This window comes from Mandrillus leucophaeus, unplaced genomic scaffold, assembly GCF_000951045.1.
Source record: "Mandrillus leucophaeus isolate KB7577 unplaced genomic scaffold, Mleu.le_1.0 Scaffold26, whole genome shotgun sequence".
Classification (NCBI taxonomy): domain Eukaryota; kingdom Metazoa; phylum Chordata; class Mammalia; order Primates; family Cercopithecidae; genus Mandrillus; species Mandrillus leucophaeus.
Window position 1 is genome coordinate 1,543,710 of NW_012102698.1, and position 13,005 is coordinate 1,556,714.

At 50.8% G+C, this 13,005-nt stretch overlaps 1 protein-coding gene across 1 annotated transcript in view; it reads left to right on the top strand.

Moving 5' to 3' along the window:
- Positions 1 to 13,005, top strand: part of PNPLA3 (patatin-like phospholipase domain containing 3) — a 21,680-nt gene that overhangs the window by 2,111 nt on the left and 6,564 nt on the right. The window contains exons 3-7 of the mRNA XM_011984065.1: positions 1,244 to 1,309; positions 4,847 to 5,056; positions 6,535 to 6,595; positions 8,925 to 9,146; positions 11,865 to 11,997. Coding sequence (XP_011839455.1) covers positions 1,244 to 1,309; positions 4,847 to 5,056; positions 6,535 to 6,595; positions 8,925 to 9,146; positions 11,865 to 11,997 — 692 coding nt within the window. The remainder of the gene's footprint in view (positions 1 to 1,243; positions 1,310 to 4,846; positions 5,057 to 6,534; positions 6,596 to 8,924; positions 9,147 to 11,864; positions 11,998 to 13,005) is intronic.

The following is a 13,005-nucleotide window of genomic DNA, read 5'->3' on the forward strand; positions in this document are numbered from 1 at the left end:
TTTGGTCCATAATGTTTGTAAACCCTGAATGTTCCAGGGCAGTTTCTTTTCTTCACTTTTTTTCTCTTTTTTTGTGGGGGCGGGGGGTGTGGGCACGGTGCAGGGTCTTGCTGTCTCCCAGGTCGGAGTGCAGTGGCACAATCGCAACCTCTCGAGTAGCTGGGACTACAGGCAGAGGCCACCACACCCTGCTAATGTTTGTACTTTTTGTAGAGACAGGGTTTTGCCCTGTTGTGAGGCTGGTCCCAAACTCCTGCACCCAAGTAATCTGCCCACCTCGGCCTGGCAATTACAATTTCAAATAATTCCTCTCTTTCCTTCAACACTTGGCTCATGACCTCCCAGTCCAAGGAAGCTGTCCTGCAGGCGTGCCTCTCCTGAGCTTTCTCTATGTATCTTCCATAATGAAGATGCTTTCTCAATGGAAACCCCACGAGGGTGGGAACATGCCTTATTTGCCTGTATCCTCAGGGTCTAGCAGAGAGAAGATAATTTGCAATACCAAAACACCATTTAATTCGGCTGATGCTTTCATAAACGCTCCTTGGATGAAGGACTCCATTTTACTTAACAGGTCTGTGGAAGACAGCAGCCTGGCGCATCTAGCCAGCAGCCAGTTTCATCCTCTGTTTAACCTTGTTTGCAGGAGCTTTCTCTAAACAGCCAGCACTTGTCTGTTCCCACATGGGTCTGTTCTCCCAGTAAATCAGCGTCGTGCCTGCTGACTGCTCTGTAGCGTGGCGCTTCGCAAAGTGTGATCCTGGGACCAGCAGAGCAGCAGCTCCTGGGAGCTCATTGGAATGGCAGACCCTCAGGCCCTGCCTCCGACCTGCTGCTTGCGAATTCTGGGGAGGGACACAGAATCTCTGGTTCCACAAACCCTCGGGTGATTCTAATGAATACCGGCATTTGAACAGCACTGATCAAATGCCTTTCAGTCCGTGAGTCAACAACCCTTGGTGGTGTCTGTGGTGACCCAGTGTGACTCCCGTGGGGAGCAAGGAGAGGAAGTTGAAGTTCACTGACAGTGTTGTTAAGGGGCTTATGCAACAGATGAGACCCACGGGCCTGAAGTCCGAGGGTGTAGGTTGGTTCCCCGTTCTTTCAACCCGTGGATCAACCTACTCTGTGCAAAGGGCATTTTCAGGTTTGTTGCCCTGCTCACTTGGAGAAGGCTTATGAAGGATCACGAAAATTAAAAGGGTGCTGTTGCCTATAACTTCTCTCTCTTTTGCTTTCACAGGCCTTGATATGTTCCTGCTTCATCCCTTTCTACAGTGGCCTTATCCCTCCTTCCTTCAGAGGCGTGGTGAGTCAGCTTTCTCTGCTAGTGCTGAGTCCTGGGGGCTTTCTCTCTAAAGCGTGCTCACACATCTCCCGCCTGCAAGGCGCTAGTGTCAGGCACCTCAGGGTCTGTCCCGTGGTGGAGCCCCGTGCCTCGCTGCCTTTCAGACAGAGTAGCCACAGCTGACCCTACTTCCAGGCTACCTGGGCAACAAAACTTACTTCATGTGTAATTAATTGTCTGGCTATCTGTAAGGTAAACTGGCTGGTTCACTTAATCTGCACCGTAAGCATCAGGTAGCTTCTCTGTGACCTAGTTAAACTATGTGATGTTGGCCGGGCACGGTGGCTCATGTCTGTAATCCCAGCACTTCCATCTCAAAGAAAAAAAAAAGATAAATAAAGTATATGACGTTGAAGAATCTGTTACCCCTGGAAGGTGGAGCTTTACTTTTAGGGGGAACTATAACAGTCATATATATATATATATATGCATTTTTTAATATAAAAAATAAATAAAAAATAATTTTTAAAATATTTTTTTATATAAAAAATACATATATTTTTTTTTGTTGTTTTTTGAAATGGAGTCTGGCTCTGTTACCTAGGCTGGAGTGCAGTGGTGCGATCTTGGCTCACTGCAACCACCACCTCCCAGGTTAAAGCAATTCTCCTGCCTCAGCCTCCTGAGTAGCTGGGATTGCAGGTGCCTGCCATCACACCCAGCTAATTTTTTTGTTTTTAGCAGAGACAGGGTTTCATTATATTGGCCAGGCTGGTCTCCAACTCCTGACCTCAGGTGATCCGCCCGCCTCGGCCTCCCAAAGTGCTGAGATTACAGGCGTGAGCCACCGCGCCTGGCCAACAGTCATATATGTTCTAAACAGCAACAAAAATCTGTAAGCCTGGTCTAACCTAGATTTGTGCTTTGTTTTGTTTGGCCACTTTGTGATGCACAGGAAGAAGTTTAGGCTATAAAATACTAGCCCTTTAGGGTCAGTTTTGAACCCACAAGAGCAGCAGCAGAACCTCTGATGCAATCCTGTATGTTAGCACCGGCAGAGCCACGTGGCAGAGGGACTTGCATTGGGAGCCTCCCATTGCAGGCCACGTGCTCCTGTGCGCTATCTTACAGAGTCCCCACAACCGAGGGGAGATGTGACTATTCATCCCATGTGGCTGTGGGGAACTTGAGAGTCATACTTGCCCAAGGAGCATGGCCAGGGAGCTGGCGCCCAGGTCACTCTCTGCTCCTCCGTCAGAACAGGGCATGTCTTGGTTCACTACAGGGCGGCTCTTCTCATTCTCTGTAGTTTGGGGTCCAGGATAGTGGTCCACAGAGCCACTGGAGTGCCCCGCCACTGAGTGACCAAAGCACGTTTTGGATTTCCGACGCTGGCACAATGTGGTTGGGCATCAGCAGGACCTCAACCCCTTGTTATGCTGTGGTTTTATGTGGGTATTTCCTCTTTCCCGGAACTCAGTAGGAGTGCACCCAGCAGCACCGTAGTGATGCCCTCTGGCTCCCCAGTGCACAGTTCCGGCTTTCCTTCCTGGTGGAGAGTTTCAAGCCCTCTGGGTCCTACTCTGTCCTTTTCACCCCATGGCTTTGGTCAGAAGCTGCTGGCAGTGTTCAGATTTGGCTGAGTTCAGTGAATATGTGCATTGGCCATGCCAATTTCTGAGCCATGCCAGGGGGATGGAGAAGCCAAAGCAGGAGTGTTTGTTCTGCAGGCTCTGGACTAGGCACTGGGTCTGTGCCAGCTCACTTGCTAGTCTTGCATCCTCCCCAAACCCCCACTGGGGATGTCTGGCCACATCAGAAGACAGTTTGGGTTGTCAAAACTGGGGGAGTGCCACTGACATCTGGTGTACAGAGGCCCGGGATGCTGTGTCATCACCTGTTGAGTGCGCTCATAGGAATCCTGCTGACAATTAGAACCCATTATTCTTGAAATTCAACGCAAGCAAATTCAAAGCATTACTGTGTATGTACCACGTGCTAATCAATCGCACCACTGGAGCTCCTGAATTCAAAACATTACTATAAAGTTCAAAATGCATGGAAAAGTTCTACATGGCAGGAGAATATTTGGGCTTCAGACTACCCCTTGAATGAAAATGATCCACCAGTTGCCTTCCTCCTTGGCCTTCACTCCAGATTCCTGGCATTTCATTCTGTGTACCTTTATGCTAGTGAGGTTTTTGTTTGTTTTTTAGACACAGTCTCACTCTATCGTGTAGGCCTGGAGCACAGTGGCATGATCTCAGTTCACTGCAACCCTCGGCTCCTGGGTTCAAGCGATTCTTACGCCTCAGCCTCCTGAGCAGCTGAGATTACAAGCAGGCACCCCCATGCCCACCTAATTTTTGTATTTTTAGTAGAGATGGGGTTTCACCATGTTACCCAGGCTGTTCTCGAACTCCTGACCGCCAGTGATCCATGTGCCTCAGCCTTCCAAAGTGCTGGGATTACAGGCGTGAGCCACCATGCCTGGCTGCTAGTGAGGTTTTTGATGCCTTGCTACATCTGCCCTAGACATAGTGTGGCTACGATTTTGGAAATGTTGCTGTGTAAACTCCTGATCGTTTCTGGACTCCAGGCAAGAATCTTGATGGCTAAGGTGTGGCTGAACATGTCTGATTCCCTCCTGGACCTGTTTTAGGCCAAACTCTGCTCTGAAATTCCTCCGTGTGGAAGGGCGGGCTGGGGAGAGCCTCCCGGCTGGAATCTTTTGGAGGCCTTTCTCTGTGGGCATCTGAGGGCTGGCTCTGGTGTCTGGCTGTGACAGCTGTGCCTGGAAATCATTGTAGACACAAGTTTCACAGGTGCAGGCTCTATCCAAATTGTAGCAAAAGCTGCCTGCCCCAGGTGAGCTATGGGCAATAAGGTGGTTTAAGGATATAGATGAAGGAAAACTTACCCTTAGAATGATTTATCCAAAATGCTGCTGTGTTGTGGGTTAGAGGACATTTTCTGAGGTCCCAGGTTCATTGTTTCTTGTGTGTCTCCAAGGTCCCTCCAGGTCTTGGTTCTAATTGTCAAACGTGGAGGGAGACAGGCTCATGGGTTAAAGATCTTGTCCCAGATTTGTGTATCCTCCTTGCAAGCAGCAAAGGGGGCTGGATTTGAACCCATGACCATCTTTCCCCTTTGGGTTTCTATCACACTCTGCCCCCAGTGCACTGAGCACCCCCTAGTTCATATGGCCCCCTTAGGTACATTACATGGGCACTCCTATAGGTGCCCATCTGGCCCTAGGACTTGGCCAACACAACATGGACTCCAGTCTCCATCTGCCTCTTTGCCAGGCACTTTTGTGCAGTGCACACACTGTACAACAGTAGACAGCAACCCTGAGAGCCAGAGTAGAGCCTGTCCCAGCACAGGAATGCTCAGTAAGGATTTGTCACAGGAGTGATTCCAAAGCCAATGTCCTCCCTCCATATCAGCCTGTTTGCGGCTCTGAGAAGCTCTGCCCACATGTGAACGCTTGTTAAGCAGTTAAGCACTAACCCAGAGCTTCAGACGGTGCCAGTCCTTTTTTCCCTTCTTTAAAAGCGATATGTGGATGGAGGAGCGAGTGACAACGTACCCTTCATTGATGCCAAAACAACCATCACCGTGTCGCCCTTCTATGGGGAGTACGACATCTGCCCTAAAGTCAAGTCCACGAACTTTCTTCATGTGGACATCACCAAGCTCAGCCTACGCCTCTGCACAGGGAACCTCTACCTTCTCTCAAGAGCGTTTGTCCCCCCGGATCTCAAGGTGAGTTGGCAGTGAGGAGGCAGGTGTTCTGGGGGGCTCTTCTTCTTTAACTCTCTGATTGCCAGGAGCTACCTGTTGCTCTCTGCACAATCAAACAGAAATAGACCTTGTCATTGATGGTTAATGGAAATAAAAGGCACGTGTCCCAGAAGCTCAGGTGAGGCACTACCCTGATTATGGGAATCACCTGGGAACATATACCCAGCCCTAAAACTCAGATCCACTTCCCAGGCTGTGGTTATATAGTCAGGGGGTGCAGCATAGGCATTAGGATTTTTTATTTCTTTAGTTATAAAGATTTTTTTTTCTCTTTTTGAAAGAAGGTCTTGCTGTCACTCAGGCTGCAGTGCAGTGGTGCAGTCATAGCTCACTGAAGTCTCAAACTCCTGGGTTCAAGCCGTCCTCCTACCTCAGCCTCCTGAGTAGCTAGGACCCACAGGCATATACCACCACACCCGGCTAATTTTTAAAATTTTTGTAGAGTGTTGCCCAGGCTGGTCTCACACTCCTGGCCTCAAGCGATCCTCCCACCCCAGCCTCCCAAAGTGTTGGGATTACAGGCATGAGCCACTGTACCCAGCCACTGAGATGATTCTTATTTGGAAACATGGTCAAGAACAACTGCATTCGGTAGTTTAACCTTTTTTGATTGTGGTTGTTTTAGTTTGCCTTACCACTCTACCATAGTAAGAAATTTGCAGACCATGTACAGCAACCTTTGGTGCTCCTGGAGAGAAAGAAGGAAGGCTATGCAATGCAATGCATGCCCACAGTCCAAGGGAGAGGGAAGGTTGTCTAACAGGATTGGTTTTCCTGTGTGCTTTATAAGCAGATGAGTAGAGGAGATAGCTCTTATTGTCCTAGTGACAACTGGGACAGGCTGCAAAATTTGTTAGGGTGGAGGCTTATTCCGGGACCAAGGAAGCCCAAGAAACAAGCTCCTGCCAGGTGCAGTGGCTCACACCTGTAATCCCAGCACTTTGGGAGGCTGAGGCAGGCGGATCACTTGAGGTCAGGAGTTTGAGACCAGCCTGGCCAACACGGTGAAACCCCGTCTCTATGAAAAATATAAAAATTAACCAGGCATGGTGGCACATGCCTGTAATCCCAGCTACTAGGGAGGCTGAGGCAGGAAAATGGCTTGAACCTCGGAAGCGGAGGTTGCAGTGAGATTGCGCCACTGTACTCCAGCGCCTGGGCAACAGCAAGACTCCGTCTCAAAAAAAAAAAGAAGCTCCTGCCTGCTGGGATGCCTACAAAGTCTCTGTGGAGGGGTGACATTCGAGCCAAGACCTGTAGCGAACTGTCTCCTGGGAGCACAGAGCCCTTTGCTCAGCCTCCAGGTGGCTCAGTCCCCCCAGCCAGCAGACTCAGAGCTTGCACGATTCTTTAGTGCCCTCTGCGGTCTTCCAGTGATGCTTAAATAAATGGTGCTTGGTGTCTCCCCTCTGTAGTCCCCTTGCTTGCTTTGCTCACAGGTGCTGGGAGAGATATGCCTTCGAGGATATTTGGATGCGTTCAGGTTCTTGGAAGAGAAGGGTATGTATGGTCTGGGAGGATCAGACGTGCCCTTTTGATGAGTATTTACTAGCAGTCTTGGTAAAGACTGAGATTTGCCTTAGTTCTAACACTTAGTGCCCAACACCTTCTCTGTGTTGCGCAACCTACTCATGAGCCCGGGAGATAGGAAATCTTGGTCCCATTTTATAGATGGGGAAACAGAAGCTTGGAGAGGAGAGCCAAGCAGCACACACCCCTCTCTGAGGGGCAGAGCCGAGATCTGAACTGGGATATCATGACTCCAGGGCCCTCTCCCTCCACAGGGTCCCCTTATCTGAAGGTGGTTTTTCTTTCCAGCTCGACCTCTTGTGATCCTTTAGTTTAACAAGGGCTGAAGTTAAAGAGTTTCTGCGCCTGGACTCCAAATGAAGCAATCAGATTTCTCATCTCCAGTCAGGTGTGGGTCCAAGCCCACTAGACCAGTTTGTTCTTCCCAGAGCGAATTTCTGCCTTCAAGTCATCCTGGCTTGTCGGGGCTGGGGGAGCTCTGCTCTAGAAATATTAGAGTGGAAGGAAAAAGATGTGTTGGGAGCTGTTTTTCTTTAATACTAAGAGTTGGCTGATACATTGGTCTTGTGAATTTGTTGTTGGCCAAGACTAAGGAGACTGCATTTGTAAGGACACATGTGTATTTATCTGCTCAGAAAGTGTTCATTGCTGTGCGCTAGGGATACTGCAGTGAACACAGAGGTGTGGCCCTTGCCAGCCTTGTGAGAGAAGTGAGCAGATAAGTAAGCAGAAGGGTGATGCTGTGTCAATGGGAAAGTACAGGTGCCAACGAGAAGGCACAGGATGCTGGAGGCTCATGCAGGATGGATCTCCAAGGCCCAAGGGAAGAAGGGCCTCTCGGAGGGCATGAATCCACATGAAGACTTTGGGGATAAGGAGGAGAGCCTTAGGCACGGGGGCCATGAATGTGAGGCCTGCAGGACACAGAGAGGATGGCATGAAGGCCTGTGCAGCTGGAGGGGTGGGGATGGGGACACTAAGAGATGGCTGGAGAAGAGGGGGTCAGGAATGGTGAAAAACGGGACAGGAGGGCAGGCTGAGCCTTTTGGATACAGGGGATTGCATCCCACAGCCGTAGGGAGCCATTGAGGGCTGCTGGAGTGGGAGTGAGGGGATCAGAGGAGGGCTTCGGAAGCCCCCTGGCTGCGGGACAGGAAGGGAGAGACCAGCATCTAGGAGGCCAGTGAGGCAGCCAGAGGCTCCACCAGGATCAGGACTGTGACGGTCATGAGGAGGAAACCAATTTGAAGCAGTCCAGCGGACTAGGACTTGGAACTGACCGATGGGACATTTGGGGAGAGGAAGACAAAAGAGCGTAGTCCCGGCTTCTGGCTTAGCAGTTGCGCAAAGGGGAGATGGGGAGCTGCGCCCATGGGTTGAGGGTTGAGACATTAGGAGGGAACCAGTTTGGCAGGACAAGCTGGTGTGCCAGAGATGCTGGAAGCAACATCTCCCTGAGAACCTGGCAACATTCCTAAGGGAAAATGATATCTCAGAGGGTAAGGAGGGCATCTGATAGAGCCTGGAAAGAGCCGGAGCAAGCATGAATGTGAGGTTATCTTGGGGAGCAAGGCTCAGGCATTGAGGAGCAGCCCCTGGTCTTTTCAACCTGAGGTTGGAAGCCAGAGTTGGGCCAGGTGCAGCTGTGGTTGTCTGAAGCTCCCCTCCCCCGGCCCAGTGTGCCAAAGCTGTAAGAGCAGGGGCCACTCATTGGTGTTAGTGGCTGAGTTCCAGCACCCAGGACAGGGCCTGGCATGTACTGGTGCCCTATCCTCGCTTGCTGGGTGCTTCTTCCAAGACCGTGTGATGGAAGAGTACCCTCTTTGACATCAGACCCGGCTTCAAATCCCGGCTCTGCTATGTACTGGCTGCGTGGCTTTAGACAAGTCTCTTAACCTCTGTGCTTCTGATTTCTCAGCTGAAAAATGGAGATGATAATGGTTGCTGTAAGGCCTGATGGTGAAGCACCTAGCTCAGGGCCTGGGAGGCAGGTGTAACCAGTGGTTCAGTTGTTATAAATGAACAGTAACCCTCGCCTTTGCACCTCATGAATCCAGACGTGGAGATGGAGCCCACACAGCTAGCAGGAGCCAAGCTCACGTGTGTCCTGCTTTAAAGCCCCATACTCCTTTCTCCGGGCGACAAACACCGGGGCTCGTTCTCCTCCCTTCCCCTCTTCCCCTTGCATTTGGCTAATAACAGGCCAGCTGCCTGCCTCCCTGCAGTTCGGTGGATGGGTGGGTAATGATCACCACTCCCCACATTCACCTGAGGGGCTTGTTTTCCCTGCCCTTCACAGGCATCTGCAACAGGCCCCAGCGGGGTCTGAAGTCATCCTCAGAAGGGATGGATTCTGAGGTCGCTGCGCCCGGCTGGGAAAACACAAGTCTGGATTCTTCCCCGGAGCCGGCTGCCTTGGCTATGAGGCTGGATGGAGACGAGCTGCTAGACCACCTGCGTCTCAGCATCCTGCCCTGGGACGAGAGCATCCTGGACACCCTCTCGCCCGAGCTCGCTACAGGTACCCCCTCCTCAGGCTGGGCACGGGCAGCACCTTGTTTTCTTTCTTGCGTGGTATGGAGGAAGATGGTACTGCCACATGGGAGCGATAGGGCGAGGTGACCAGGACAGGCTGTCGGGAACATCTCCTTCCATGTGTACAGCCTGGTCTGCTGCTATCACTCCCAGCACAGCCCCCCAATCCTGGCACCTTGCCAAGTCTCCCCATGGGGTCATGACCGGAAGGAAAACAAACTCCAGCTGAGCCCCTTGGGGTTCTCCATACAGGCTCCTCCTGCAACAGCTGGACCCTCTCTACCCCTTCCCAACCCTATCTCCCCAACATGGCACCTGAGCTCCTGCCAACCTGGATTTCATGGGCCCCAAGGATGGGTGTCCTGCCTCTGGGACTTGGCCCATTACTTGGAGCTCCTTTCCGGTTGCCACCCTCCACCTGTCCAGCCATCTCAAGGCTCCTTTCTTGAGGCCGCTCTTAATTTCTCCCTTCCCCTAAACCCACAATTTTGAACCTCCATAGAATGGTGCTGTATTTTATAATGTCATCAAATATTGAATGGACAGACAGTGCTATGGTCCAAATGATTGTGTCCCCCCCCCGGAATTTATCTGTTGAAATCCTAACCCCCAAGATGATGGTCTTAAGAGGTGGGGCCTTTGGGAGGAGACTAGGTCCTGAGGAAAGGGCTGTCATGAATGGGATTGTTGCCCTTATTGAAGAGACCCAAGAGACGTCCCTGTCCCTTCTACCATATGAGGACACAGAAGGTGGTGTCTATGAAGAAGCAGGCCCTCACCAGACACCAACACGTCTGCTGCCCCTTGATCTGGGACCTCACAGCCTCTAGAACTCTGAAAAATCGATGTTTGTTGTTTTATAAGCCACTCAGTTGGTGGCGTTTTGTTAAAGTAGCCTGAACACGGACTAAGTAAGACAGAGGAACCCACAAACCAGCTATGGAGTCAGGCATTTGGAGAAATTAAAAAATGAGTCAGACATAGCTCCTTGCTCTTGAGGTACCAACACCCTAGGAGATGGGAGACAGCAGCTGCCCAGGTGCATTAGGTTGTTCTCGCATTACTGTAAAGAAATCCCCGAGACTGGGTAACTCATAATGAAGGAGCTTGAATTGGCTCACAGTTGCACAGGCTTGACAGGAAGCACGGTGCTGGCATCTGCTCAGCTTCTGGGAAGGCCGCAGGAAACTTACAATCATGGCAGAAGGCGAAGGGGAAACATGCACATCCCATGGCTGGAGCAGGAGTGAGAGAGAGAGGGAAGTGGAGAGAAGGTGCCATATGCTTTTAAACAACCAGATCTCACGAGAACGCACTCACTATCAAGAGAACAGCACCAGTGGGGAAATCGGTCCCCACAATCCAATCACCTCCCACCAGGCCCCGCCTCCAACACTGGGAATTACAGTTCCACATGAGATGTGGGCAGGGACACAGATCCAAACCATATCACTAGATTAATATGATTTGAGGCACCACGAGGTCATTAAAGAGAGGGAATAAAAGACTGGGGCTCCAGGTAGAAAGCTCTGGAATCCAGCAGAGGGTCAAGGACCAGCTTGTAAAGCTGGTGGTGCCTGAGAAGTTCCTAGGAGAACATAGATGCTGTGACGTTTGATGTAGCTGTTTTTTGTTTTGGTTTTGTTTTTTGAGACAGAGTCTTGCTCTGTCGCCCAGGCTGGAGTATGCAGTGGCGTGATCTTGGCTCACTGGAGCCTCTACCTCCCAGGTTCAAATGATCCTCATGCCTCAGCTACCTGAGTTGCTGGGATTACAGGCGTACACCACCAGGCCTGGCTAATTTTTGTGTTTTTAGTAGAGACAGAGTTTCGCCATGTTGACCAGGCTGGTCTCAAACTCCTGACCTCAAGTGATCCACTGACTTTGGCCTCCCAAAGTGCTGGGATTACAGGCATGAGCCACCAGGCCCAGCCTGCTGTAGCTCTTTCTGTGCAGATTATTTGCTGTGGGGTATATTCAGATTTCTTAATACAAGATGATGCTTTGCCTCATGACTTACACACCATTTTCTATATAATTTCAGCTATGATATTGGAAATGGACATGTCTTTTCAAGGAAAATAAAAGCAGGCTTTCTGGAATGGTGACTTTCAAACATATTTGTCAATTTAAAGGAGCTGGGAGTGGGGACCCTATGTCCTGTAAGCACTCTCAGGGCTGTTCTGAGCTGTGTGCCCTGCTTCAGCTTCACACTGCCCTTGCTGTGAAGGGAGCAGCCTGGGTCGGGCGCAGTGGCTCACACCTGTAATCTTAGCACTTTGGGAGGCTGAGGTGGGTGGATCACCTGAGGTCAGGAGTTAGAGACCAGCCTGGCCAACATGGTGAAACCCCATCTCTACTAAAAACACAAAAAATTAGCTGGGCATGATGGCAGGCGCCTGTAATCTCAGCTACTTGGGAGACTGAGGCAGAAGAATCGCTTGAACCCTGGAGGCAGAGGTTGCGGTGAGCCAAGATCACGCCACTGCACTCCAGCCGGGACAACAAGAGCAAGGCTCTGTCTAAAAAAAAAAAAAAAGAAAAGAGCAGCCTGGCAAACCCCACCCCGTCTCTTCTGTGAGTGCCTCTGACCCTTTGGCTGCCAGGACGGGCGTATTTCATGGAAATGCTAAGCACCAACAGAGTAAAGTGGTTTGGGTTTTCACACTGGTGGGAGATAATAGCTCCAAATTGTCTTTTTCAGCAGTGAGTGAAGCAATGAAAGACAAAGGTGGATACATGAGCAAGATTTGCAACTTGCTACCCATTAGGATAATGTCTTATGTGATGCTGCCCTGTACCCTGCCTGTGGAGTCTGCCATTGCGATTGTCCAGAGGTGAGCATTTTAGGTGGCCCTGTGTCTTCCTCACAGGGTTGATATGAGGATGAAACAGGATGACAGATGATGGTGGCATGTAGTCTGGGGCCTGGATTGTCGTGCAGCAGATCACAGCTCACAGTCTACATGCAATGCCCCTGAACGTTGCCTGCCTGTCCTCAAGCCACACATGTACCTGTAACTCAGTGCAAGCCCAGAAACTCCCTGTGGGAACTCCTGGAGTTGTCAGTGGCCTCACATAGCAGCTGGTCCAGTCTCTTGTGATTGCCTGAGGAAACGGGCCCGGAGGGCTTGGGGGTCACCGCTCTGAGGTCACAGAGATGCCTAGTAGAAGGGTCAGGCCTGGAAGCAGGATCCTTGCTGCCTCTCTAAGCTATTTCCATTTAAAATCACATGAAGGCTGGCGTGGTGGCTCATGGCAGTAATCCCAGCATTTTGGGAGGCCAAGATGGGTGGATCACATGAGGTCAGGAGTTTGAGACCAGCCGGGCCAACATGGTGAAACGCCATCTCTCCTAAAAATACAAAAATTAGCAGAGCATGGTGGCACGTGCCTGTACTCCCAGCTACTTGGGAGACTGAGGCAGGAGAATCGCTTGAGCCTGGGAGGCAGAGGTTGTAGTGAGACAAGACTGTACCACTGCACTGCAGCCTGGGTGACAGGAGAGAAACCCTATCTCAAAATAAAATGAAACGTAATGAAGTGAATAAAATAACAAATCAAGTCATGGCCAGGCGCAGTGGCTCACACCTGTAATCCCAGTTTGGGAGGCTGAGGTGGGTGGATAATGAGGTCAGGAGTTCAAGACCAGCGTGGCCAACATGGTGAAACCTCGTCTCTACTAAAAATACAAAAATTAGCTGGGCATGGTGGTGTGTGCCTATAATCCCAGCTACTCTGGAGGCTAAGGCAGGAGAATTGCTTGAACTGGGACCTGGGAGGCGGAGGTTGCAGTGAGCCGAGATCATGCCACTACACTCCAGCCTGGGCTACAGAGCAAGACA